Raw genomic sequence first — 25659 nt, 5'->3', positions numbered from 1 at the left:
CCTATGAGGGGAGGTACTGTTGTTTGTTCCTTGGTAAAAGGGACAGGTGGCTTTCCCAAGGTCTCAGGGCCACTACACATGAGCCAGGATTGGAAAAGGGCTTAGAAACCTACCATTAAAACTGCTGCTTCTTAGGGCACGAGAATAGCAGTTCCTGGCATGATAGGTCCCCACCCTCTTCTCTGTGCCAGGAATCGCTGGGAAATGTGGAAACCTGGCATCTTGACAAGGAATCCATTGTCCAAGGTCCTAGTTCTTGGCCCTGGCTGCATTAGATTCATCTGGGGAGTCTTAAAGAGATACTAGTGCCTGGACCCCAGCCTAGCTATGTCAGAATCTCGGTTCGGAGTTGGGACAGGTATTGCTACTTTTAAAAAATATTCTCTAGGTGATTCTCATAGCCTTGAAAAAGACCCACAGTCTAAAGCACTCACTCCTGAACTGGTAAAAGCTGTCTAAAATACATAAGACCCCATTATGCAACCCTAGTTACTTGATAGCACAAGTTGGGAAGAGAGCTAGAATATATTGAGGGCCTACTGTGTGCCAGGTCCTGAGTGTAGATGTGGTCTCTCAGTGTGCCCTCACCTGGTACCTCTGACGACCTGGAGGGATCAGTGAGAGGCCTGAGGGGACAGGATGGGGACAGCTGCCCTTTTTCCTCTCATTTATCATTTCTGGGAAATGGATGTGCCGAGAGCTTGAACTGTAGATGCAGACTGATCAGGCTGGGACCAGGTGTCTGCCTTTTCTGGGTGTGTGGCCTTGAGCATGTTAGTCAGTCTCTCCAAGGCTCAGTCTTTTCTCCCATAATATGGAAATGATGCTTATAGTAGATTATGCATTCTCAGTGGGGCTGTATGTCACCAAAGCGGTGACATGGGTTCTTGGGAGAGAGGCAAAAATTGTACTTTGTGTGTGTGTGTAGAGTACAGATATATGTGCAGGTAATAAACTGGTATACAGTATGTCTATGACATTGACAATTCATGAGAATGGTGGCTGTTAGACAAAAATATCTGAAAACGCTCCTGGGTCAGGGGAGATAATGAAAAAAAGTGGGGAAATGCTGCTATAGATTAGAATTGCTATGAGGCTAAAAGGAGAGACTGAATGTAGAGTCTCGGGCACAGAGCCTGGCACTCAGATGCCACTCAGTAAATAACAAGTTACTGTTCTTTGTCAAAACTTCATTCAACACTCACACACCGATCCCAGCTATGCTTAGTGGCTATGCGAAGCTTTATTGGGATTATGAGGGAAGATAAGGCACCACCCCTGACTTCACCAGTGAGCTAAGGCAAAGCTAAGCACAGGAGGCTAAGTGCTGGCATGAATGGATGCACACAGAGCCTGGGGAACTAAGGGGAGACCATGGCTGAGTTCTTCATGTCCTACCTGGCTCCACTGCTGGGCTCAACCAAGACAAGAGGTGATAAGGGGCCTTCCTTCTCAGCCTTGCCTGCAGTATCTTCTGCGCCCAGTGTGGAAGAGGTACCCCTGCACCACCACCACTAGAGCATCATTTAGCCCCGAGAGAGTAATTAAGTGGAATTGTTATTGATGGCCTCCTGTATGGAAAAGCTTTCTGTTCATTGCTGGAGATGAATAAAAGAATAAGATCCAATTTCTGCCCTTGGTTCTGATGGGGAAAACAGATACATACAGTGGACCTGTTGATATGATATAAAATTCACTATGTACAGGAAATGCTGGAAACACAAAGAGGATATTTGGAGAAGTGGCCCAAGCTGACTCTCCAAGAATGATAGAGTTAATGATAGAGGTAATGATAGAGCTAACAGGGTGAAGAAGCTGGGAAGTATTTACCTTCTGCACAGAGGGAGCGATACAATCCATCAAAGGGGTAGGAGAGTAGCGTAGCTGTTGGGAGGTGCGGAAGTGGGTAATGTGGGAGACACAGAGTGAAGATGGATGCCAGTGGGGGGCCAGTGGACAGCTTGGACAGGGAGGATGTTGAGTGTTGAGCATTATTTTGCATGGGGAGCCAGAGCTGTACGAGACTCAAGAGGAGGAAGGTCGGTTCTACAGTTGTGATGGACGGGTCCCGATTTCCTTCAAGGAATACGTCTTTATGTGACCTTCCAGACCCCACATTTCCTGGACCAGCTTATCTCTTCTTTGCTTTCTCCCTTGCTCTCTGTGCCCATCTCACTGGCTTATTTGCAGCTCCCTGAATGCCACAGGGCCATTCCACATGTTGTGGTTCTGTCTGCCTGTAATAAGTCCCCTATTAATGTCCATCTCCACCCCTCCACCCTCATACTAGACTTCAAGCCAGGGACTGTGTCCATCTTTGTTCCACATTATAAACCCAACATCCGGCATAACCTGGGCTCAGGAAATATTTGTGGAAGGAAAGAGAAAAGGAAGGAAGGGAAGAAGGAAGGAATTTACCTGTGAAACTAGAACCCCTACAGAGTCTCTCTATTCTGGGAAGATAATTACTGTGGTGATAATAACCATATTAGCCTTTGTGTGCCTTCCCTAGCCTCCAGCCCTTCCCAGCTGAGACTGTCTTCTTTGATCCTGCCCAGGGACTAAGGCCAGAACCAGCATCCTGGCAAAATAGACAACAAGTTCCCAAGCGGGCCCTGTCATCTGAGCAGTGTGCCTTCAGTGGATTGATGCTAACTGATGGTGACAATGAAAGCAACCTCCGTGTCTCTCCTTCATAGTTCACTTCCAGAACCTGAACCCAGCCACGCCCAATCACTCTTAGCTACGAAGATGGTCAGAGGAAGTGAACAAGTGTCTGAGAACTGCAGACTCCCAAGAGATCCCATGTGTGTACATTACAGAGAAGCCCCTAGAGCTGACTTGGCAGCCAGGAAAGGCACTGGAGCCCTGACACAGAGGGACCTCGAGGTGGCACTGGCACCCTGTGAAGTGCTTCCGGACTGGGCGGGAACGTGAGAGCAGGACTGAGCTGGGGACTCACATCATTATATGCAGGTTCTGATGGGATTTCAGGAGGGGAGTGTTTTACAACAGGGCTGTGTCTTTACTGAGATCAGGTAGTGGTGAAAAGCGGACAGACCAGGGTTCAAATCTTGGTTTTATGATTTACAGACTGCGTGCTGGGCACCTCCTTTGCCCTCTCAGAAGCCTCATTTACTTTATCTACAGACTGTGGAGGGAGGGGGTCAAAACTGTTGTAAAGATTAAATAAGGTCATGTACGTAAAATGCTTAGCCCTGAGTCGCATGTGTAGAAAGTGTTCAATTCACATTAGCCATTATAATGATCAGCTAAAATGGTTATTATCACCATAAGAATTATGGTCCCAGAATAGAAAGATCAGCTTAATTCAGCAGACAGTTACATGGCTTTAACAGTGTACTTGGACCCAGGTAGATATTGTCACTAAAAGACACACAAGAAGGTTCCTGGTAGTAATACTTTAAGAACCCCAAACTGGAAATAGCCCATATGCCCATCAGCAGTAGAGTACATAAATAGACGCAGTATGGCCACGTAATGGAATTCTATACACTGACGAGGATAAACTGCGCTACTTGCAGCCACTTGGATGGATCTTACAAACATAATGTTGAGTGAAAGAGGCAGACACAAGTGAGCACCCACTCTACGATTCCCTTTGCATGAAGTGCAAGTACAAATGAAACTAATCTATGGTATTAGAAGTTAGGATAGTGTAGCCTTTGGGGAGGAGGGTAGGGATTCTACTCGGGGAGGGGGAGGAAGGGGGGCTGGTAATATTTTGTGTCTAGGGCTGGGCGCTGGGCACACGGATGTGCCCACTTTGTGAAAATTCGTTGAGCTGTACATTCTGATTTATGTGCTCTTCTGTATCTGTGTTACGCTCCAATTAAAGGTTTAGTAAACGAACAAACGAGACTGTTTAGCAGAGAGCTAAAAAAAAAAAAGTGGGGGTGGGGAAGAAAGCAGGTAGTACAATTCCACGCTTACCCACAGGGTCCCCAGAGTTTACAGAGGAAGGCAGACAGGCATACACACATACAGACAATAAGTGGTGATACCTGTAGTAACAGAATCGTGCACTAAGTAAACACGCACCGTAGAGGGAAGCGTGACGGATGAGCCGTCACAGCTGCTGCTCATGGTAACGGCCCTGAGCTCCATGCGGTTCCGCCAGCATGGCTGCTTCTCGGACACGACCTAGCCATGCAACTGTAGGAAGTGCCCTCACATCTCTCCAGCCACTGTCCTGATCTGGGCCAGGCATCACTGGTATGACACCAGACTAACAGTTTTCTTGGCTTGTCTTCTTGCCCTTCTCCAAACCGCTCTGTAGAACCCAGAGCTACTAAATTAGAATCTTTGGACTGGGTGCTCAGTACTTAAAAAACAAATCTCCCATGTGATTCTGATACACCCCAGCCCCGTGGGAAGCACTGATCTACACTGGAACCAGAACACACACCTGACCTTGACCCTCTCCACACTTAAAATAGTTCAGGGCTATGGACCAGAACACACACTTGACCTTGACCCTGTCCACACTAAAAATAGTTCAGGGCTATGAGGCAGCCCCCTAACTTAGTGGCATTTCCTAATTTGTATCTAAAGGACATGTTCAGCTTCATTTCCAGCCTCTCCACCTCCCCAGCCCTGCATCATTTCAAGTCCACCTCTGGTCCCAGTGCACTGAGTTAGTTCTCTTTCTCTGAGTCTGGTTTGTTACTTCACCATCTCCATGCCTTTGAGTAACCTAGAACCCCAATACCCTCTTAGGGGCCTTCTAATTTCCCGTTCATCTTCAAGACCCAGCTCAGATATCGTGTCTATGAAGCTGTCCCTCAAGGCTCCTGAACTCTCTGGTTCTGCACAGCACCTCATACAGAAGGGAGGAGATCGTGTCCTCAAACATCACTCCACCATATCTGACTGTACGCTTAACTCACTACACTCCAGGGCAGGGAAGAGGTTCTCTTTGTGCATCAAAGGGCTTTGCACCTGTCTGGGCCATGGGAGGTGATTAAGGACGATTCTTGATTGAGTGAGGTCCTTCAGCACAGTCAGAGCCATATGGCTACAAGAGGGTGCTGTGGGATAAGGGGCAGCATTTGTGGATCTGGAATGCAGAGTGGTAATCCACATTTAATGGTCAAAGATAGCTCCAGGACTGAGCTGCCCAACCTACTCACACTCCTGTTTCTGTTCATGTGTTTTGTTTTTGCCAGTGACCTTCAGTGACTGTAAGGGAAATGACAAGCTACACTATGAGGTCTCCAGCCCATACTTCAAGGTGAACAATGATGGCAGCTTAGTCGCCCTGAGAAACATAACTGCAGTGGGCAAGACTCTATTCGTCCACGCCCAGACTCCCCATGCAGAAGACATGGCAGAACTCGTGATTGTCGGGGGGAAAGACATCCGGGGCTCCTTGCAGGTAATATAACTGTTTGGGATAAGTTGGGTCCAAGGAGGAACATTGCGGTCTGTATGTCTTATGGGGAAAATGGGTCTTTGCTTTATTATTGGTCAAGATTCTTTTGCTGTTTGCAAATGATAGAAACCTAACTCAAAACACAGTCTGGCCGGGGGAATTTTGCGGGTCATGTGACAAATATTTCAGGGTTAGCTTTGCCTGCTAGCATGGCTATGTATCCGTGCCCAGATGACGACATCAACTTTGGTCTTATCCATCTGTGGTTCCATTTTCCTTCTACTGTCTTTACTCTTAGACAGTCCCAACCATCCCTGCTTCCCTGTGTGGAGGTCTCAGCAGCTCCACTTCATTTTCTCAGTCTGATGTCACCTGAGAGAGCATCTCTTCCTGATACTGGCAACCCAAGCTTGAAATCGAATCTCATTGGCTGTCCTTAGAGCGTGTGTCGATCCCTGAGCCAGTTACCGTGTCCATTTGGTCCTGAGGCTCTGGTTGGCTAAGTCTGGGTCACATGCCTTGCCCCGAAACCAGGGTAGACTCAGCCCCACCTAAAGCATATGGACTGAGAGTGAAAAAAAGGGTCATTAGTTACTCAGAGTAAGTTAGGGTGCTGTCATCTAAGGAAGGGAAATGGATGTTGGGCAGGCAAGAACCAGAGTCGCCCACTGGAGTTGTATATGAGGCAACCATGGCATATGGCGCTGCCCCTTTGCCATGCACTGGTACCCATTCCTTTCCGCATGCACATGTATGCAGATCTCTGCCCCTGCACACATGTGACTTTAGGAATGCCACAAAGTGCCCTTCAGGCTTCCTGATTGTGTCATCCAGAAACATTTGGTACAATGGACTTACCTACTCCTGCTTCACCAGGAGTTCAGAGACTCTGTGGCTTCTCAATTATAGACAGGGATGACACCCAGCGAGACCCAGGCAAAACAATGACAATAATAATGGCGTGTCCCCAGCCTGGTGCGGCTGGCCTTTTCCTACCTGCTCCTGGCCTGCTCTTACCCAGTTTTTTAAAGCCTGTGATTCCCACTGCCTTTCTCCATCTGCCACGCTCCCCATAACCCTGCTTTATCTGCTAATTTTGTTCAGTGGTGGAGTGAACACCGATTCCACAGCTGGGGAGCAGAGACAGTACAAATGGCAATGTGAGTGTTGCTTTCCTGCCAAGGCTGTGTGTGTGATCTTGAAAGAGTCATATATCTGCAGACTAGAGGAGTTAAACTGTCTGCAATGGCAAGTAAGTGGCACGTGTGCTGCCCCACTCTGTCACCATATACGTGGCAGATACTGCTAATCACCCCTGGCTTGACCTGAGTATCTCTCCCAATACAATGCTTCTGGAAGCTACTATCCATTGGTCATTTAGAGATGTTTGTAGGGCTGGAATATATTTGCCATCCCTGGACTGGACAAGCTCTGTAGTTCCCCTTTATATCTGTGAATCTGTGAGTTAAGGGTAGATAGCAAGCTACAAATGAATCCACAGTGTGCCACTGATGTTTTCAAAAGAAAATAGGATCTCGGTGAATACATACCAGTGTGGAAATCCATTGGCACCACAAAAGCGAGCTTATCTCTCACTTAGCCGTGGTCATTTTCACAGCATCTCACTAACTCATGATATAAATGACTTGCAAATATCGAAAGCAACAAAACTGCCAGAATGTGCAGCACAAAGTGCTTCTTGGGAACAAGTAAACGGCACGGAGATTCACAGTAGGGGGTTCACATCCAGGATAGGATGTATTTAGATGAATATTGTTCATTGTGATTGACAGCTTATCTTTAAATCTGGAACAGACAGTATCATATTATTTAGCTCACAGCAGAGTAGAAGGGATTGGAGGCACTTCTTAGGACAAAACTTTGCTTTCATAGGCTTGGAGACCCAGGATCGTTACCAAGAGACTCAGTCTTGAAGAGCTGGTCTCTTGAGTTCCAGAAAGACACCCTTCTGGAGGCAAAGCTCCTGGGAGCCCCAGCTGTTTCTCATTTGTCTCTTTCTGAACACACCGTCCACATAGCTTGGCTGCAATCGTTTGCTTCTTATAAAGCACAGTGGAGGCTGCTGTCCTGGTCAGTTTGCCAGGCTCCAGCTGAACGGGGCATTCATCTCCCACCTCCAGTAATTCTATGAGGTTTGAAAATCGGCCTTGTGAAGTTGCCCAGATGTGTCCATAATACAAAAAGTCCCAAAAAAGAGAAGGCTAGGAAAACAAAATAGCTAGCCAGAGAAGCCCTCTAAGGAAAGCACAGTCCTTCACGGATACCCAGTTGGTATTTTTGAAGCCCTACTCTGTGTGGCAGAGTGGGCCAGCTGCTAGAGAAGGAAAGCAATAAGTACACTAGTCAGCTCAGCTCCTGGTTGGGGAGAGAAAGTGAACATGTATGTTGATTAAGTACCAAGTAGGGAGGCAGTGGTGATGGCTGCCCTGTGCCTTTAGAGAAGCGAGAGGGCAGGGGAGGTGGGGCTGGTAACGACAGCCAATGAGTGCCTGGCGCTTACTGTGTGCCGGGTGCTGCACTCACGGGCCGCAGAGGCTGACTCATCTCCCCACCACCGATGAGGCACATGCTACTGTCCCCATTTTACAAACTGGGGTAAACCGAGGCACAGAGAGGTGAGTGAGAACCTGTATTGTTTAGCGGGACTCTCATAAGTGTGTGCATCTCAGGGTATGCGTTAATGGGCGTTATTCCTAACCCTCACAACCTCCCTGTGAGGCTGCTGATGGCGCTCCCTTCCTACAGATGTGAGGACTTGGCCAGGATCTCCTAGCTTGAAATTGGCAGAAATGAGATTGAGATTCTGGCCTCTCTACCCGTTCTCCTTCCTGCCACTTTGCTCACCAGAGGACTGTGCCCCTTGGGTGGCTACCCATGGGTCCAAAGGTGAGGGCATGAGTTAGAGCAATACAGTAGCGATGGAGGGGAACAACCAGTGGAAGGTGTGGTTTGAAGGAAGAAAGAGCCAAGATTCAGCGTCCTGATGATTCCAGATTGTCTAGCCTAGGAGGATGGAGATGGATTGGACCAGTCAGGGAAGGATAGGTTGGGAAAGGTGAATAGTCCAGCGTTGATGCGTTGAGTTGGCAGCTCCTGGGGACATCTTGATAGAGACAGGGATGGATCTCTGGGTAAACATCTGGGGGAAAAGCAGCATAGTGGTGGGGCTTTGGCTTTGGTGTCAGACTTAAGTGGGTTCAAATTTCTGCTCCACCACTTATGATGATGTGACCTTGGGCAAGCCACTCATCTCCCTGCACTTCAACATCCTCATCTACAAAGCAGGGTTAAGAATAGAGCCTCTATCACAGAATCATTCCATTGGGCTCAGCACCAGACACCAGGTGGCCTGTCCCGTCAATGGCACTATTTTAGAACCTCTCGAGAAAGGATAAGGAACCATGGGCTAAATGTCCTCTCTGAGGCCATGACACAGAAACCAGAGATTCGCGGTAGAAGAAGAAAGTGAGGCCGAAGAGAGAAACAAGGGCGCTGGGGCACCCAGCACAATCAAAACAGGAGAGATGTCACAGCGGGTGGTTTCACATCACTATGTTTGGGAAGGAAGGATTCTCTAAGACAAATGTAACCCCAGTGAAGCCCAATTCAGCTGCAGTAACTGGAGCCCAGCAATTCTTTAATAAAAGGATGTGCCGGGCTTCCCTGGTGGCGCAGTGGTTGGGAGTCTGCCTGCCGATGCAGGGGACGCGGGTTCGTGCCCCGGTCCGGGAGGATCCCACGTGCCACGGAGCGGCTGGGCCCGTGGGCCGTGGCCGCTGGGCCTGCGCATCCGGAGCCAGTGCTCCGCAGCGGGAGAGGCCGCGGCAGTGAGAGGCCCGCGTACCACCCACACACAAAAAAAGGATGTGCCTCTCTTACCTTACCTGCTCCCTGTGACCCCGTTTCACGGGAAGGCCTGTAGCCCAAATCTGTGAAGTCTGATTGTTAATGCTTTAATTATAGATGCTCAAGCTATTGCTGCCTTTTTAATGGGTTGCCCAGAAGCTAGTACCTTCCTGGTCCGTGTAAGATCATCTTAGATCTGCATGGGTGGAGGAGCAGTTTAATCCCTTGTCTTTGGACAGACAAGGGGGGATGGTTAGGGAGGGGGCCAGGGTTAACCATGCATGGACAAAGACATTTTCTAGCCTGTGGAATGTGATCATGAACTTGACTCACAGAAGTATGTCTGGACAGAACTGTGGCTTGTCCCCACTAGAACTGCTGTCCCTCACTGCCTGGCAATGGTGAACGTGAAGACAAGAGAGCATTTGCTTTTATTTACTTACTTATTAATTGGTTAGTTATTTTTACCTTGAATATAGAACTCCAAAGGTTTACATGGAAAAGCTCTGTGTTTCATTCCTTTTGCATCTTGGATAGAGATGTCTTTACCGTCGGTGTAAATGGGACTCATCAACCTCATTTACACGTTTCAAGCCTGGGGAAAAAATATGCCGTTTATTTATTTCTAATTTAAGAATTTGTAGCTTACATAACTGTAGATTATGGCACCAAATTCTGACATCAAATAAGAACTCAATAAAGTCAGGCTGGGAAGTAAGAACATCAGAGAGCTTGCAGGAATTTATTTTGAATTGATGTTTGGGAGCTAAAGAGACTGTAGGTACCAGACACATTTTGAAATGTGAGAGTTCACGCTCTAAGCAACTCTAGAATTTAGACACCTGTGACCCAGGCAGCTGGGTCTCATGAGCAAAGGAGGAGACATGCATGTAGCAGAAGGGAGAGTTGTGGAGGCCCACAGGCTGCAGGCTTGAATCAGGCTTCCCTGCCCCCAGACTGGGGTTATCAGTGCAAATCTGATCCCATCACTCCTCTGCCTAATGGGCCCTTCCTTCCTCATCAGGCTCTTTGGCTCTTGGGATAAATTCTGAAGTCTTTATATATGTGTGAAAAGGTCCTTTACAGTCTAGCCTGGTCTCTACAGCCTTCTCTCAAGCCTGATTCCTGTTCATTTCTAAGTGGCGTGACCTGCTGAAATGTTACTTCCTCCCAGAGCCTTCCCTGGTACCCGTTCCAAAGGAAGGTCTCCCCTGCTAGTCTCACTTCTAGCACCTGTTCTATTCCTTCCTGGCCTTCTTCTTAGTTGGTAACTAAGCACTTACTTCCTTATTTAAAGGATGTTTAAAGTGTGGCTCCCTGATGAGCCTATAAGCTCCCTGAAGGCAGGAATATAGTCCATTTGCTTTCTACTTCCCTCTCTCACTCCCTGCTTTCCTTCCTTCCTTCCTGGTGTGTCCACTGCTCTATCTTCAGCACCGGGCACAGTGCTGGCATATAGTTGGTGTTCAGTAAATGTCTTTTGAATAAATGCATGAGTAGATTGAGTCCCTTCTTTCATACCACTCCCTGCATTGAACTCTGCCCCCACCCCCCAATACCAAACCACATGTGGTTTCTTGAACTGGCCGAGCTCTCCCTCCCGTTCCTGCTGGATTATGCCCTCTTCGCCGTGGCCCCAGCTGCCCCATGGCCAGCACCAGTTGACAGGGCTAACTCTTTGGAAACTTCTGGACCTGCCAAGATTTCTCTTCTTCAGGGACACCTGACTGTCCCCTGGCTGGTTAAGTGATTTTTCCTCCATGCTCCTCAGAGAGCCCTGCCTGGTTGCCCCCCATCATAGCCTTAAACTTTAACCATCTCATTTTTCTGTGTTTGTTTTCGTCTCGATTCTGAGCTCTGGAACTCAGGGCTCTGGCTTCCATGCAGGAAGGCTGAGAACACTGCCCTGGAGCTGGATACCTTGGCATGATTCCCAGTGCCACGCTTGCCACCTCTGCTCCAGTTCCATGAGACGTAGAATAGGCTCATAATAGTATCAACTTCACAGAGATGTCACAAGGATTAAATGAGTAAACGTATGCAAAGTATTTAGAACAGTGCTGAGCACAAAGTGAGGGCCACGAGAAAGCCAGTTATTCCTCCTCATCATATCATTAGAGTCAGACTGTAATACATGCACAGTGAGTGAACTGGGCAAATTCAGACAACCCAATCCTTCCTCCCTTCCAATAAGACCAAATTCTGTCAGTTACACAACCTAGAGAATTCAAGATTATACATGAACTTACGTGAAACACTGACTGAACTTCTGAGAGAGGATTCTTTATTCCTATGGGTTCACTTAACAAACATCGAAAGACTTGAAGTATGTAGAAGTTAATTACAAACAGTTTACACTTCTTAACTGGAAGTCAGTGCATGGTATTCTCAGTAAAGGGAAACTGGTCTCTTAATCAAGTTGCTTAAATTAAATGCAAAAAAAAAATTATTTTCCCCTTTTTTTGGCCATTTAAAAAATCCCTGAAAAAAAATAAGATGAACAGAGAAAGTTATGACAGAAATTGAAAAGGCAAAATTTAAGGCTTGTTTACCTTGTTTGATCATTACCACTGTAAGCATGCAATTTAAAAGACATAAGTTTGGGGCTTCCCTGGTGGTGCAGTGGTTGAGAGTCCGCCTGCCGATGTGGGGGACACGGGTTCGTGACCCGGTCCGGGAGGATCCCATGTGTCGCGGAGCGGCTGGGCCTGTGAGCCATGGCCGCTGAGCCTGCACGTCCGGAGCCTGTGCTCCGCAACGGGAGAGGCCACAACAGTGAGAGGCCCGCGTACCGCAAAAAAAACAAACAAACAAACAAAAAGGCATAAGTTTGGCTCCTAATCCAGTTCCAAGAATCATAATGGAAACAGTTCCAAAAAAATAAAAGGAGCAAGTAGAGGAAGGAGAAACTTGGGAGAAACCATTGTTTTTATTTTTAATATTTAAAATAAAATATGTCATCAACTGATCAGAAGCCAATATTAATATTGCTGTTAATTATGTATCTTGATCCTCAGGGGAATTATACCTTTTAAATCCACTGCTTTGCAGAATCTTAAGGTTCCATTTGTTAAGTACCTCTTGGAACGGTGAGTCTAGGAGCTCAAAAGCAGCGGCTGAGTGCCCCTCTGTTCCTGCATATGTATGTGCTCTGGGACATTTAGCTGAATTGTTGTGGATGATATTAATTAACCGGGACCTGGAATGACTCCAAACTGGGATTTAATCAAACATTTAGTACTTAATAAGTCATGTGCCACTGAAAAGTCACCTAACTGCTTTGAGGTTTTGTTTTCTCATCTGTACAGTGATACCCTGGCCTTGCTTATATACCATAATGGGGTACATGAAGTTGAAAAAATATGTATTGTACACTGGGTTCAGTGCTAACAGCAGATTCTCAATCACGAATTGTTTATTCTTCACTGAAGTACCCAGTTGCTGTCACTTATGCATATTTTTTTCCATTTTTACTAATCTCACACATTCTAGACAAAAATATTTTTGCACTTTTGTTACTGAGATAAACTCCAGTTTTTATCATTCCTGAGCCAACCATTTGAATCTTCTCTGTTCTGGCCACTATACCATCTAACCCCCAAAGTGCCTGTCACACTGCATCCATGTGACTTGACTTCATTTGTTTAAAGCATCTCTGAGAATGAGAGCAACCAGCTTATGGTAAAATTAATAGCCTTGTCTCCACATCTTATCACATTGACTGGGAGGGGCTTGGAGTCTGTCAGGCTGGTCAGTGGTATCCATCTTGCTCCCATGAAATACGTCTTATAACCACCATGGTGGAGAACCAATCCGTGCATTTACTGTGGCCGTAAAGAAATGAAGAGTTAAAGCTGTAGATATGTAATATGCTCTGATTTAACAAGAGTGTTAACTTCAAAAACCTGCAGAGGACCTCTGTTCATGGCAAATGCCTCCCCACTTACTATTAAGGAAAATCAGTATCCATTTAACTGTTACCCAAATTGGGGAAAATATATAGCTCCAAAATTATGGTACAGATCCAAGAATTGGGCCTAGAATAGGGTATTAGGCTGTTACATTTTGACACACAGCTAAATTGTTATGTTTATGATTCTTAGCTCCAGGATACTATTCAAATATAGTAGCTAAGAGACATCCTTCGACTCATTAATTTAAGGAGATAACAGATTGCTTTGTGGATCAGAATCTAAGAAAACTATATTCTGAAGATTAATTTTAATTGAAATGCTTGGGGAAAAATAACTGATCCCATAGAAAGTCTAGATAACTAAAAGTAGCTTCTTTTTGGCTTGTGAAGACTCAAGATTTTATGTTGTACAGAAGTGTGGGCCAATAGAAAAGCAATGCGAGCCACATATGTAATTTTAGGTTTCCTTATTGTAACATTAGAAGAAGACACAGATGAAATTAATTTTAGTAGTATATATTAAACCAGGCACTTCCCTGGTGGTCCAGTGGGTAAGACTCCCCGCTCCCAATGCAGGGGGCCTGGGTTCGATCCCTGGTCGGGGAACTAGATCCCACATGCATGCTGCAGCTAAGAGTCTACATACCTCAACTAAGAAGCCTGCATGCCGCAGCTAAGACACAGTACAGCCAAAATAATAAATAAATAAAGCTAATAAAAAATAGTATATATTAAACCATATATAGTGCATATTTAACATATATATATTTAACCATAAATATACCCAATGTATATATTTTATATATACATACACACATACCCACACCCAATATATGCATATTAGCTTAAATTTCATAGATGTAGATATTCTCTGTATAGATATATCTCTATATCTATTTCTGTATATCTAGATACTCTCCATATCTATATAGATATATCTATATATATCTCTATCTCTCTACATATACATATATACATATATATAGACATATAGACAGATATATCTAAATAGATATGGAGAGTATCTATGAAGTGTGTGTGTATATATATATAAATAAATTTATCCCAATATATATAAAACCTAAAACATATTATAATTTACCTAAGATATATCAATAAGTAATCAGGTAAACATTATTAATAATTTTTTACATTCTTTTTATACTGAATCTTTGAAATGCAGTATGTATTTTACACTCACAGCACATCTCAGTGTAGATTAGCTGGATTTTAAGTGCTTAATAGCCACAAGTAGAAATTGGCTATCAGTTAGACAGGGCTGCCATGGAATTCTGCTGGAATATTTATAAATTTTGAAAGAGAAATGGAAAGAGTCATTCACTGGGGGCCTACTACATGTCAGGACATTGTCTTAGATGTTCTCACATACACGTCTGTTTTTCTGCTCCTCATAGCCAGCCTGTGCCACTGGTAAACTGTTTCCTACTTTGCTGATGCAGAAGTAGCCCAGGTTCAGAGATGTTGAGTGACTTGGCCAATGTCATCATCCTGTCAGCAAGTGGCAGAATTGGAAATTGGGCCTGGGCCTTCTGATGCTATGCAGTCCCTGCTATTTTAGTAATACTGACATTTACAGCGGAACTAATGCTTTTCTGTTCTACTCTAAAGACTATGAAATGACAGGAAAATTAAAACGTGGTTAGAAAATAAAAAATGAATGCAGAGCTGAGCAAAAACTCGTAAAGAAATTTTAGGTAGGTGGACAAGTCCTGTGTTATCACAACACTTAAAAACTCTCATCATGAATAGAATCTTTGGAGAAAGAACCTCATGGAAACAGCACAAGGTTTCTAAATACAAATGTCCCTTAGGCCCTGAGTTCCTTTATTTCAGACCTTATCTCATTCATCTTCATAGTCCTAGAGTCTAGTGAAAATGTATTACATTTATACTTTTTAAATTATAATTTAAAATTTTATTTTAGTATTTATTATATGGATTTGATCCTCACAACAACACCTTGAAGCAGATGGTGTTATTCTTGTTTTATGAGTCAAGAAACTGAGACTCAAAGACGTCAAGAGGTCGGTCAGTCTCAGGTGTTAGAGCAGGTCAAGTGGCACCTCAGCATTCAAACTGACAGTGATTCCCTAGGCCCAGTGTTCTATCCACAGCTAGCTTTCCAACAGCTGCTTGGGGCTTTTCAAGTAAAAGGAATATAGAATCATCAGAGAGAAATTTTCACCTAGTATTTTTGATGGGATAAGATAATGTGATAGAATGCATATTTTTCTAGGCTCTCTGATATACTTCTAACCTCCTATCTTTTATTATTACCATAAATGAAATACAAGTGAATTCTAAGTGTAAGTATAGAGGTGGTAACCTGTTTTTTAAACTCGCCTCTTATCTGGCACATGGAGATACGTGATCACCATGGTCTTTGCCAGTTGGCACGGCTGCTCTTATTGGAGATGAAATGACGTAGGAAAATTTCAAACTGATTAGAAATTTAAAAAATCTTATAAATCTGAGATAGAATTCTAAGGAAATTTTTGGTAGTTGGAGCCCTGTGTTGTCATGACACTTTTTAAAAACTTTCCTCATAAATAAAACTTTTGGAAGTAGAACCACTTGGAAACAACACAAGATTTTCAAACGTAAATGTCTCCTAGGCCACTCTGCAAAAGTCCGGTTCTCAATTCTGATTGAAAGAACAAACAAAAAATTTTCAACGATAAGAGGGCACAGTTGTTGATACAGACCATGGACTGTCTCTGTGTAGTTTTTTGGTCTCAATATTCGAAAACTCGGTAGCAAAGGAACATTGAGAGGATGTACCACTTACTCAGTCTCCCTCCACCAAGCACATGGGTTAATTAAATTATGTGTTCTTCACCCAGACTTTTAAGGAAGAAGCCTGAGCATCTGGAGAAAATAAAGCAAAGAAGAGCATTATGCCTCCAGCCAACCATATCCTCTATCTGCCCATGCAGGTTTCTGTGAGCCGGGCTTGATTTGTGGTACATGACAGGGTGGCAACTCCTCTTGGGCCACACTTTGATGCTGTTTGATCCTCAACTCAATTGCTTGTTCATACAAAGCCAAGTCTAGTCTCAAGCTATCACACAAACAAACAGGAATGAGCCTCTGGCCAGGGCCCAACCTCATCAGGCTTATTTTGTCTTTTTTCTGCTCCTGTTAACAGAAGTCCTACCTTCTAGGGATGCTACTTAAAAATAATAACAGTAATAATAATACAGTAAGTCCGCTACGTATGAACAGGTTCCGTTCCAAGAGTGCATTCGTAAGTCCAGTTTGTTCCTAAGTCCAACAAAGTTAGCCTAGGTACCCAACTAACATAATCGGCTATATAGTACTATACTGTAATAGGTTTATAATACTTTTCACACAAATAATACTTAAAAAACAAACACAAAAAATAAAAATTTTTAATCTTACAGTGCAGTACCTTGAAAAGTACAATAGTACAGTACAACAGCTGGCATGCAGGTGTTGGCATCAAGCGCACAGGCAAGAAGAGTTATTAACGGGAGGAGCGAAGGAGGTGAGAGATGGTAGAGCTGAAGGATCATCAGCAAAAGGAGACGAAGGGCAAGCTGCAATTTCACCCACACCTGGCGTTGACGGCACAGGTTCTGGTTCCTTGCTGGATTCAGTTCTATCTACCCTCTTGGAAGAACAATCCAGTGATGTCTGGGTAGTAGCTCTCATCCTCCATGCGCCTAGAGCCCGAGCTCCGCAACAAGGGAAGCCACCGCGATGAGAAGCCCGCGCATCACAACGAAGAGTAGCCCCTGCTCATGACAACTAGAGAAAGCCCGTGTGCAGCAACAAAGACCCAATGCAGCCAAAAATAAATTTAAAAAAAATATACTATTCTACTGTACTCTATACAGTACTGTACAGTAAAGTACACAAAAGCACAACCACTTGTAGAGGATGCACACACATAACAATGTATGCCAGACACGTGAACTAACTTACGTGACTGGACATGCGCAAGTGCGTTTGCATCTTTGAAAGTTCATAACTTGAAGGTTCATGTGTAGGGGACTTTAACAACAACAAGAGTGCCTACATCCCAGTGGGGTCCACAACAGAACCACACTTTGCTGAATTGCTTCTTTCTTATAAGGCCAGAAGTATCAACAATCAAAAGGCAAATACTGTGGGTACGTGGGCATCAAAATATGATTTATTTATTTAGTTTTGGCTGTGTTGGGTCTTAGTTTCTGTGCGAGGGCTTTCTCTAGTTGCGGCAAGTGGGGGCCACTCTTCATCGCAGTGCGCGGGCCTCTCACTATCGCGGCCTCTCTTGTGGAGCACAGGCTCCAGACGCGCAGGCTCGGTAGTTGTGGCTCACGGGCCTAGTTGCTCTGCAGCATGTGGGATCTTCCCAGACTAGGGCTCGAACCTGTGTCCCCTGCATTGGCAGGCAGATTCTCAACCACTGTGCCACCAGGGAAGCCCAAAATATTTTTTTTTAGCAGAAAATAGATTTTGTTAACACTTGCTCTTCTTTATCATGCAAAGAGAGATAAATTATCGAAAAAGTACTTTAAATAATATCCCATATACAATTTCAGGATTTGACTTATCAATAGGCTTACTCGTAGGCAGAGAAATTTCAAATGCTAACAAAGATGGCATCTTACTGCTCTTGGCAATTCCCAATCTCCAAGTACTGGTGAACATAGCCAGTTGGAGAGATCTTTAGGTGGAGAAAGAGCTTCCCTAAGGGGTGGAGAAATACAAATATTCAAGGGCTACTCAAGGCCAGTAGGGCTCAAAAAATGTGAGACTGCCTTCCAGGCAACAGTTCAAAAATATCCTTCTTGATTAGAGGCAGCCTTCAGTTGGCCTGAATGTATTGCTCTAACTCCACTGACCCTAGTGGTTTGCCACCATCCTTACAATTCAGAAGGGGAGATTACAGAGTCTTCCTCACTGTTTTTTGTCTCTTACATCAATAAGAGAAAACTGGACCTGTGGTTCAAGAGGGGGCTTTTCCTTCCCTTGTTGTCTACATAGTTTCTCCTGCCTCCCAGCTATTTATGGAAATTAGATGGTTCCTTCAATTTTCTATTTTTGAGCAGCAGATCCTTTTGATAAAAGGTGTGCATTGTCAACCAATCCCTTCATCATATCAGGCAAATTGGGCTTCTGTTGACAACAACTTTTTACAACTCCTTTCCTTTGAAGTTAAGAAGCTGTAAACAATGATAGTTCTCCAAGAGACCCCAGGAATGGTGTGAATAACTATAACTAGGCTTTTCCTGAAGACCACACCCTGTCCATCACTCTCATTCTAGATGCCCCTGTATGCTACTTATTTTTTTTAGCTTCTGCTGTGAGATTTAAGACAGCAAATCAGGATGCATTATCTTCTTCCTTTTATTGTCCGTTCTCACAAACCCCAGTTAACTCTCACAAACCCCAGTTAACACAGATAATTGAGGCTTGACTGCTTTTTGACTCTAAGTCTCTCATTCAATTTGGACCTTGTTAGCAAAGCCTAGCTCCTAAGAGCGTGACCGTCAGTCTTATTTGCCTGGTTTTCCTGTGATTTCCTCTTTCACTCAGGCCTTTGGATATTTTTTCTACATAGAAAAAAAATGACCCAGAAACTGAATCAAAGAAAAATAAATGCAAAAATCCCAAGAAAGTCCCCCTATATATATATTTTCAAATTCTACATAAATCTTACAATTTTGGTGTTGGTTTATTAGGTGAAGTAAAATTATATGCTCCATAAGGGTAGAGACTGTGACTGAACTGTTCATTGCTGTAAATCTAGCACTTAATATAATACCAGGCACTGAGTAAATACTTATTGAATGACTAAACAAATGCCAGAGGTGGAATGAATATTCATGTTAATAATGCTGATCATAGCCAACATTTATTTAGCTCAAATTCTGTGCCAGGCACCTCTCTAAGTGAATTTCTTATGTTAAGTCATTTAATCATTACAGCAACTCTATGACATAGGTACTATTATCTTCATTTTACAGATGAACAGAGTAAGACATGGAAAAGGTATGTGACTTTCCCACAGTTATACAACTGGAATATTTCAGAGCTTATACTTTCTACTCAGACTGTTCAAAAAGCTTTATCAAAACATTTTATCCTTTTTTGTCAAGATAGAGCAATATGAGCTGCATATTATCACTGAATATTAGTAAAGTAGATTCAGAGTAGTTGAATAGCTGCATCTAAAAGATCTGAAAAATAATCTTTCAGCCTAAAGAATGGCTTCTGCATGCAGTCAGTGGCCCTAACTGACTGAGTTCGTCCCAGTGATGGAGACGAAGATATGAAGACATGATTTTTAATTGTAACTTTCACAGCTCTGGGGTCCTAACTGGACTGTAAACTCAAGATTCAAAAAGAACTCAAGTACCTACAAGAATGCACTGAAATTAATAAGGCAACATCAGTGGGTATAGATGTGAAGCCCCATCTATAGACAAAAAGAAAATTTTGGAAAACGGGATAAGCGTGATGTGAAAAGACTTGGTTGATGAAGAATTCACATTCATGGAACCACAGCACCTTCCTCTCTCCAGGTCCCTGCCATTATGGCTACTCTGTGATTATTCACGCTTAATTTATTGCTCATCACCTTGAGCACTACTCCAAGACTTTTCCCTTTTCCTTAAGCAATAGGCCCAGCCCCCCTGCCTGCAATTTTCTGCAGCTGGCCCTTCATTTCTCTCTGATGAAAAGTTTATACCATCCAACCTGAGCTTTTCTGATTCCCTCTTCCATCTCTTCCCACCTCCAATCTTTCCCTCGCCTCTCAGAGAAAGACCAACTCTTCCTTCTCTTTTTGAACCTTCACTGTGCCCCTGACCCCACTGCTTTCTGCTTCAGTTTCATCATATGCTCCCCTTCAGTTTTACACCTTCAGTGGTTTCCTCCTCTCTGAATCTTCCCCTCTGCCTTCAAACATGCTCCCATCTCCCCAGGTTGAAACAAATTTCCATAGGGCGATTTCACTTTCTCATCACTGCCCTTCCCTTCACCAGTCTCCTGGAAAGCAGTCTTCACTGAAAATGTCTATTCCATCACAGACTCACACCTTAATACTCCAAAATGGGCCTCCTGCCCTCAACATTTTGCTGAAATTTCTCTCTTTTGAAGATCATGGAAAGAAAAGAGCTGGTTTCCTTAAACTTTTTCTACGTCCTGCCCACTTGAATTCTCTGAAGCATTTGGCAACTTATTTTAATTTTATTGAAGTGAAATTCATATAACATAAAATTAACCATTTTAAGTTGAACATATCAGTGGCATTTAATATATTCATGATGTTATGCAACTACCACCTCTAGTTCCAAAATATTTTTATTACTGCCCCCAAAAACCCATCGTATCTAGTAATCATTTGATCGCTCTAGTCCTTAGCAAACACTGATCTGCATTCTGTTTCTGAGAATTTACTCATTCTGGATATTTTATATAAATGGAATCATATAATATGTGGACTTTTGCAACTCTTCTTCTACTTAACATAATGCCTTCAAGGTTCATTCATGTTGTAGCATGTATAACTACTATATTTCTTTTTATGGCTGACTAATACTACTCTGTATAGATAGACCACCATTTGTTTATTCATGCATCCATCGATGGCCATTTGGGTTGTTTCCACCTTTTGACTATTGTGAATAGTGCTACTACAAACATGCATGTACATGTATTTGTTTAAGTATTAGCTTTCAGTCCTTTTGTGTTTATACCTAGAAGTAGGAATGGGATTGCTAAGTCATATGGTTTATGCTTAACTTGTTGAGGAACCAGCAAACTGTTTTCCATAGCAGCTGAACCATTTTACATTCCCACCAGAGCGTTTGACAGTTTTGAAATGCTCCTTGAAATGCTGTCTCATCTGCCTTCAAAGACATCGTACTCTCCCACTGGTTCTCCCACTCTTTATATGCATGGCAACCCCTTATATTTGTTCGCCTCTAATTCCTTTTCCTTCTCTTCCTGTCATTGGAGGTGTCCTTCAGATTTCTGTCTTGATTCTCCTCTGCTGGTTTCTACCATTCTCAACAATCTCATCCAACTGGGTGGCTTTCAACATCCCCTCTTTAGGACGTCTCTAAATTCACAGCTCCATTTCTGACTTTAGGTTGCTCATGTCTGCTGCCTACAGGACATGTCCACTTGTATGTCTTGTCTCTCAAGGTTAGTGTGTGTGTATACAGACACTTACTCTTGTGGACCTCTAAACCTCATCTTCTTGGATTCTTTATTTCTTACAGTGGCATCCTTGTCTTCTCAGGCATCCGAGCCTTAATTTGTCTTTGATGCCTCATCACCTGAGAAGTCGGTGGCACTTCTCATTCTTTCTCTCTCCCATGAGGTTTTTACCTGTACACCTTCTCCATTATAGTCGCTACAACTAGTTAAGACATGACATCCTCTTACCTGGCCTGTGACGGTGCTTTGTGAATAGCAGTTCTCTTAAGTCTGACTTCTTCTCTTCCCTTTTGATCCAATCCACATGCCTATTACTGCTGAATTGTTCTTCCCAAAGCATAGCCAGGATCGTATCATGCCCTATTCAAAGGCCACCAGGGGCTTCTGATGCCTACTGAGCAACATTCCAGTTGACCCCAAACTGGCTTTGTCATCTTCACCCTTCACTGCTCTTCATCACTCATGTGATTCTCCCACCAAAGTAAGCTCTTATCCTCCACATTCACTTAAAATGATATGGTCTCTTCTACATCTGTCTCTAGGGGTGGTATAAATCGGTTGCAGTAGGCTTACAGGAATAAAGACCAGGTTAGGAGTTGTGATGTTAGCAGAACCATTGATTTATTTTTTTAATGATGTATATTTTAGCCAAATGAATGCTAATGACAGTAGGTTAATTAGTTGCTATGAACTTCTCTTTTTTTGAGATTTGTAAGTAATCATGGTGAAAATAATGCTACAGTCAATAATGAAACATGATATACTTGTAAATCGTACAGATTACATAATTTGCAATGACTGGGTGCCAGGAGCTCTGTAATCTGGATCTCCTTAAGATGCTCAGAATCCTTTATACATGTCCTAGGGTTACCACTTACAGTGAGAGCTCTCAGGAAATTTCTGCTTATTGACCACAACAGCCAGATACGAACTTCATCCTACTTACCATCCAATGTAGCTGTAGGTAGAATTTACAATACCTATCATATTATTCATCATCTCATTAAGAATGAAGTATTCAAATTCCTGAGAGAAACTAAGACCCCAAACTGGATTGTTTCCTCTGAGGGATATAGCTCTCTTTTCTAGGACTTCACTCTTGGATTTATTTTGACTATGGCTTCTTTGGTCAACCATTTAATTTTTTTTTTTTTTTTTGGTTAACTTTGTCCTTGTTGATGCTAATGCACTCCTGTCATGTGGAAATGAGGAAAATTCAGATACTGTATGAGAGGGAAAGTGGTTAGATAAATTAGAAGCATGAATAATTTATGGAGAAATAATTCAAGCAGCTAACTATATTGTGTATTCTCTGCTTACTTCATGAATGATCCATATGCCAAGTCCATACAAGTTAATGTTTATTTCTAGAAACCTTTACCAAAATGAGCAAGAAGTAGTAAATGCCTCATTATCCTTTCAGAGTGCCTAATGATACATTATTTTCTGTTATAGAACCTCAAGGTTTCTGAATGCATTGTTATAAATCCAAGCTGTCACCATTTCTTTGGCAAGAAAAAGAACAGCATCCTGTAGAAATAAGATGTAAGATTAACAATTCAGGTTCATATTTTTTCATCGCTCCCTGAATTCTGCCACACATGGCAAAAAACTACATTCCATATTTGTTTTTTAGAAAATATGCTGTAAAGACCCATAAAACATTTAAGAATATTTAGAAAAGCAAAAATGGAAATTTCAGAAATAAAACTTTAAGTAAGAACAATGGAAAATAGACCATCAGCAATTATTAATGAAATAGACATAAAGTAGTATTTGGCAAAGTAAATAGGTTGTATATGTTGGACCAGAGTTTAAAGATATCCTGGTTTTTCTTTCCACATAAGACAGCCTACTGGGAAAGGCCAAAAAGTGAGTCATTTAATAGTTAAGCCATTGCAGTCAAATTTCCTGGGTTTAAATCTCAGCTCTGGAGTTCATCGACCTTGAGATTTGTGATAAATTCTTTCTTACCATTTTAAAACTTAACATTTAAAAAAAAATCTGTGAAATGGGAATAAAAATAGTACCTCCTAGGGTTAATATGAGAGTTGAATGACATAATACATGTGAAGATCTTAGAACAGTGCCTGGCACACGGTAAATACTAAATACTATTATCTAGTACAGAAGAATGACCATGTCCTAATATGGTACATACAGTAAATGCACAGGGTAGGGAGTTCTGGCTTTAACTATAACTTAGTATAGGAGCTAAATGGGTATCATAAACTTAATGTAGGGCCTCAGTATGTGTCAAAAGGACCCAGTTTTTCTTTGTTTTTTTTGGCTTTTTATGTGTCCTCATTTTTAGATGTTCTCTCTCCTTGTGTATCAGAAGATACTCATTTTAGGATAATGCAAACAGGACTTATTTACAATGAGATGATTTCCCAAGGTAAGGTGGAATATAGAATAACATGAGGACCCAGAAATATAAATTGATAAATACTCCAATTAAAAGCAAAAATTATTACACTGGATTTTAAAACAACAGCTATATATCGCTTAAATTAGTTATACTTTAAATGTAAGGATACAAAAAGATGAAAAGTGAACAAATTTAAATAAACTTATCATATAAATGTTAACCAAAACAAAGTTGGTGCAGCTATGCTATTTTCAGAGGAAATATAGATGTTAAAGAAGTATTACTACAGATAAAAAGGGTTATTTCAGAATTATAAAACCATACAGCTGGTAGATGTAACAATCCTAGATTTGGCTGCATTCAATAACAAATATAAAATAAAACTAATATATAAAGCAGAACTAATAGTAAAAATAGAAAAACCCATAATCATAGCTAGAAATTTTAACTCGCTTCTCAGTAACTGATATATTAGTCTAAATGGAAATAAGGTTAATGGAAATTTCGATAGCATATATAGAACACTGTGTCGAAAAACTTCAGAATACACATTCTTTCCAAGAACACATGGAATAGTTTCCAATATATCATATGCTGGTCATAAAGTACATCTAAAAGATTTCAAAAGATAGAAATCATACAGAATATGTATTCTGACAATTGTGGATTTAAAACAGAAATCAATAGTAAAAAGAAAACTAGAAGATCCCCATATGTTTGATATTCCAAAGCAGTATACTTTGAAATATTCCATGGGTAAAATAAGAGGTAATAGTAGAAGGTAGAAAACATTATGAGTGGAATATTTTGAAAATATAACAAAACTTGTGGGATGCAGATCAAGTAAAGGAAAATTTTATATCTTTGAATGCATAACTGGAAAGGCTGAAAGTAAATGATCTAAATCAAAGAATGGCAAATTTAACCCTAGGAAAATAAAGGGAAGGAAATAATAAAGATAAAAATTATAAAGATAAAAATAAAAAACATAGAAAGTAGATTAAAATAGGAAAAAATGTAAGAAAGTCACAAGTTGGTTCTTTGAAAAATTCATAAGTTGGTAAGTCCCTAGGAAGGATGACCAAGAAAAAGAAAAAAGGTGCGATTACCAATCAAATGAATGAAAAAGGAGATATCACTAGGGATCCTCCAAATATTTAAAAAAAAAAACACACAAGAAAAGGGCATTGTGGATACACTTCTGAAAATCAATTTGAAAATTAAATAAATTTGACAAATTCTCTCAAAAAATAAAAACAAACTTACCAAAACATAACAAGAAGAAATAGAAAATCTGAATAGCCCTATATCTATTATTTAAAAACTCTATAGCCTACAAAAACTCCAGGCCGAGTGACTTCATGGTGAATTCTACCAAACATTTAAGGAAGAAACTAAATCAATTAAAAAAATCATCCATGAAATAGAAAAAGTGAAACCTTTTTAAACTTCTTTTATTAAGGCAAGTATAACCTTCATCAAAATAGCAGACATAAACATTAGAAGAAAAGAAAATTATAAGCCAGTTTCTCCTATGTATACAAATGGAAGATAGATAAATTGGACTTCACTAAAATTAAAAAAAAAAAGAAAAAACATGCTCATCCAAATACACCATTGAGGAGATAAAAAGGTAGGCTACAGAGTGGGAAGGATATTTGTAATATGTGTATCTATTATAGGACATTTATCCAGGATACATTAACAGTTCCTGCAAAATAATAACAAAAGGCAGATAAACCAATTAAAAATGGTTAATGGGTTTTAACAAGCCCTTTACAAAAGAGGATATCCAAATGACCACTAAATGTATTAAAAGGGTTTCTAAAGTCATTAGCCATCAGGGAAACACAAAGTAAAGCTATTAGGAGATTATACAGAGATATTATTACATACACACACCAAAATGGCTTA

General features: G+C 41.9%; 1 protein-coding gene across 1 annotated transcript in view; it reads left to right on the top strand.

Annotated features, from left to right (window-relative positions):
- Positions 1-25659, top strand: part of CDH13 (cadherin 13) — a 999893-nt gene that overhangs the window by 364292 nt on the left and 609942 nt on the right. Inside the window, exon 3 of the mRNA XM_004280100.4 lies at positions 5190-5398. Within this exon, the coding sequence (XP_004280148.1) occupies positions 5190-5398 (209 nt within the window). The remainder of the gene's footprint in view (positions 1-5189; positions 5399-25659) is intronic.

The sequence above is a fragment of the Orcinus orca genome, chromosome 20 (genome assembly GCF_937001465.1).
Source record: "Orcinus orca chromosome 20, mOrcOrc1.1, whole genome shotgun sequence".
NCBI classification, from domain to species: domain Eukaryota; kingdom Metazoa; phylum Chordata; class Mammalia; order Artiodactyla; family Delphinidae; genus Orcinus; species Orcinus orca.
This window is presented reverse-complemented; position numbering and strand designations above follow the sequence as displayed.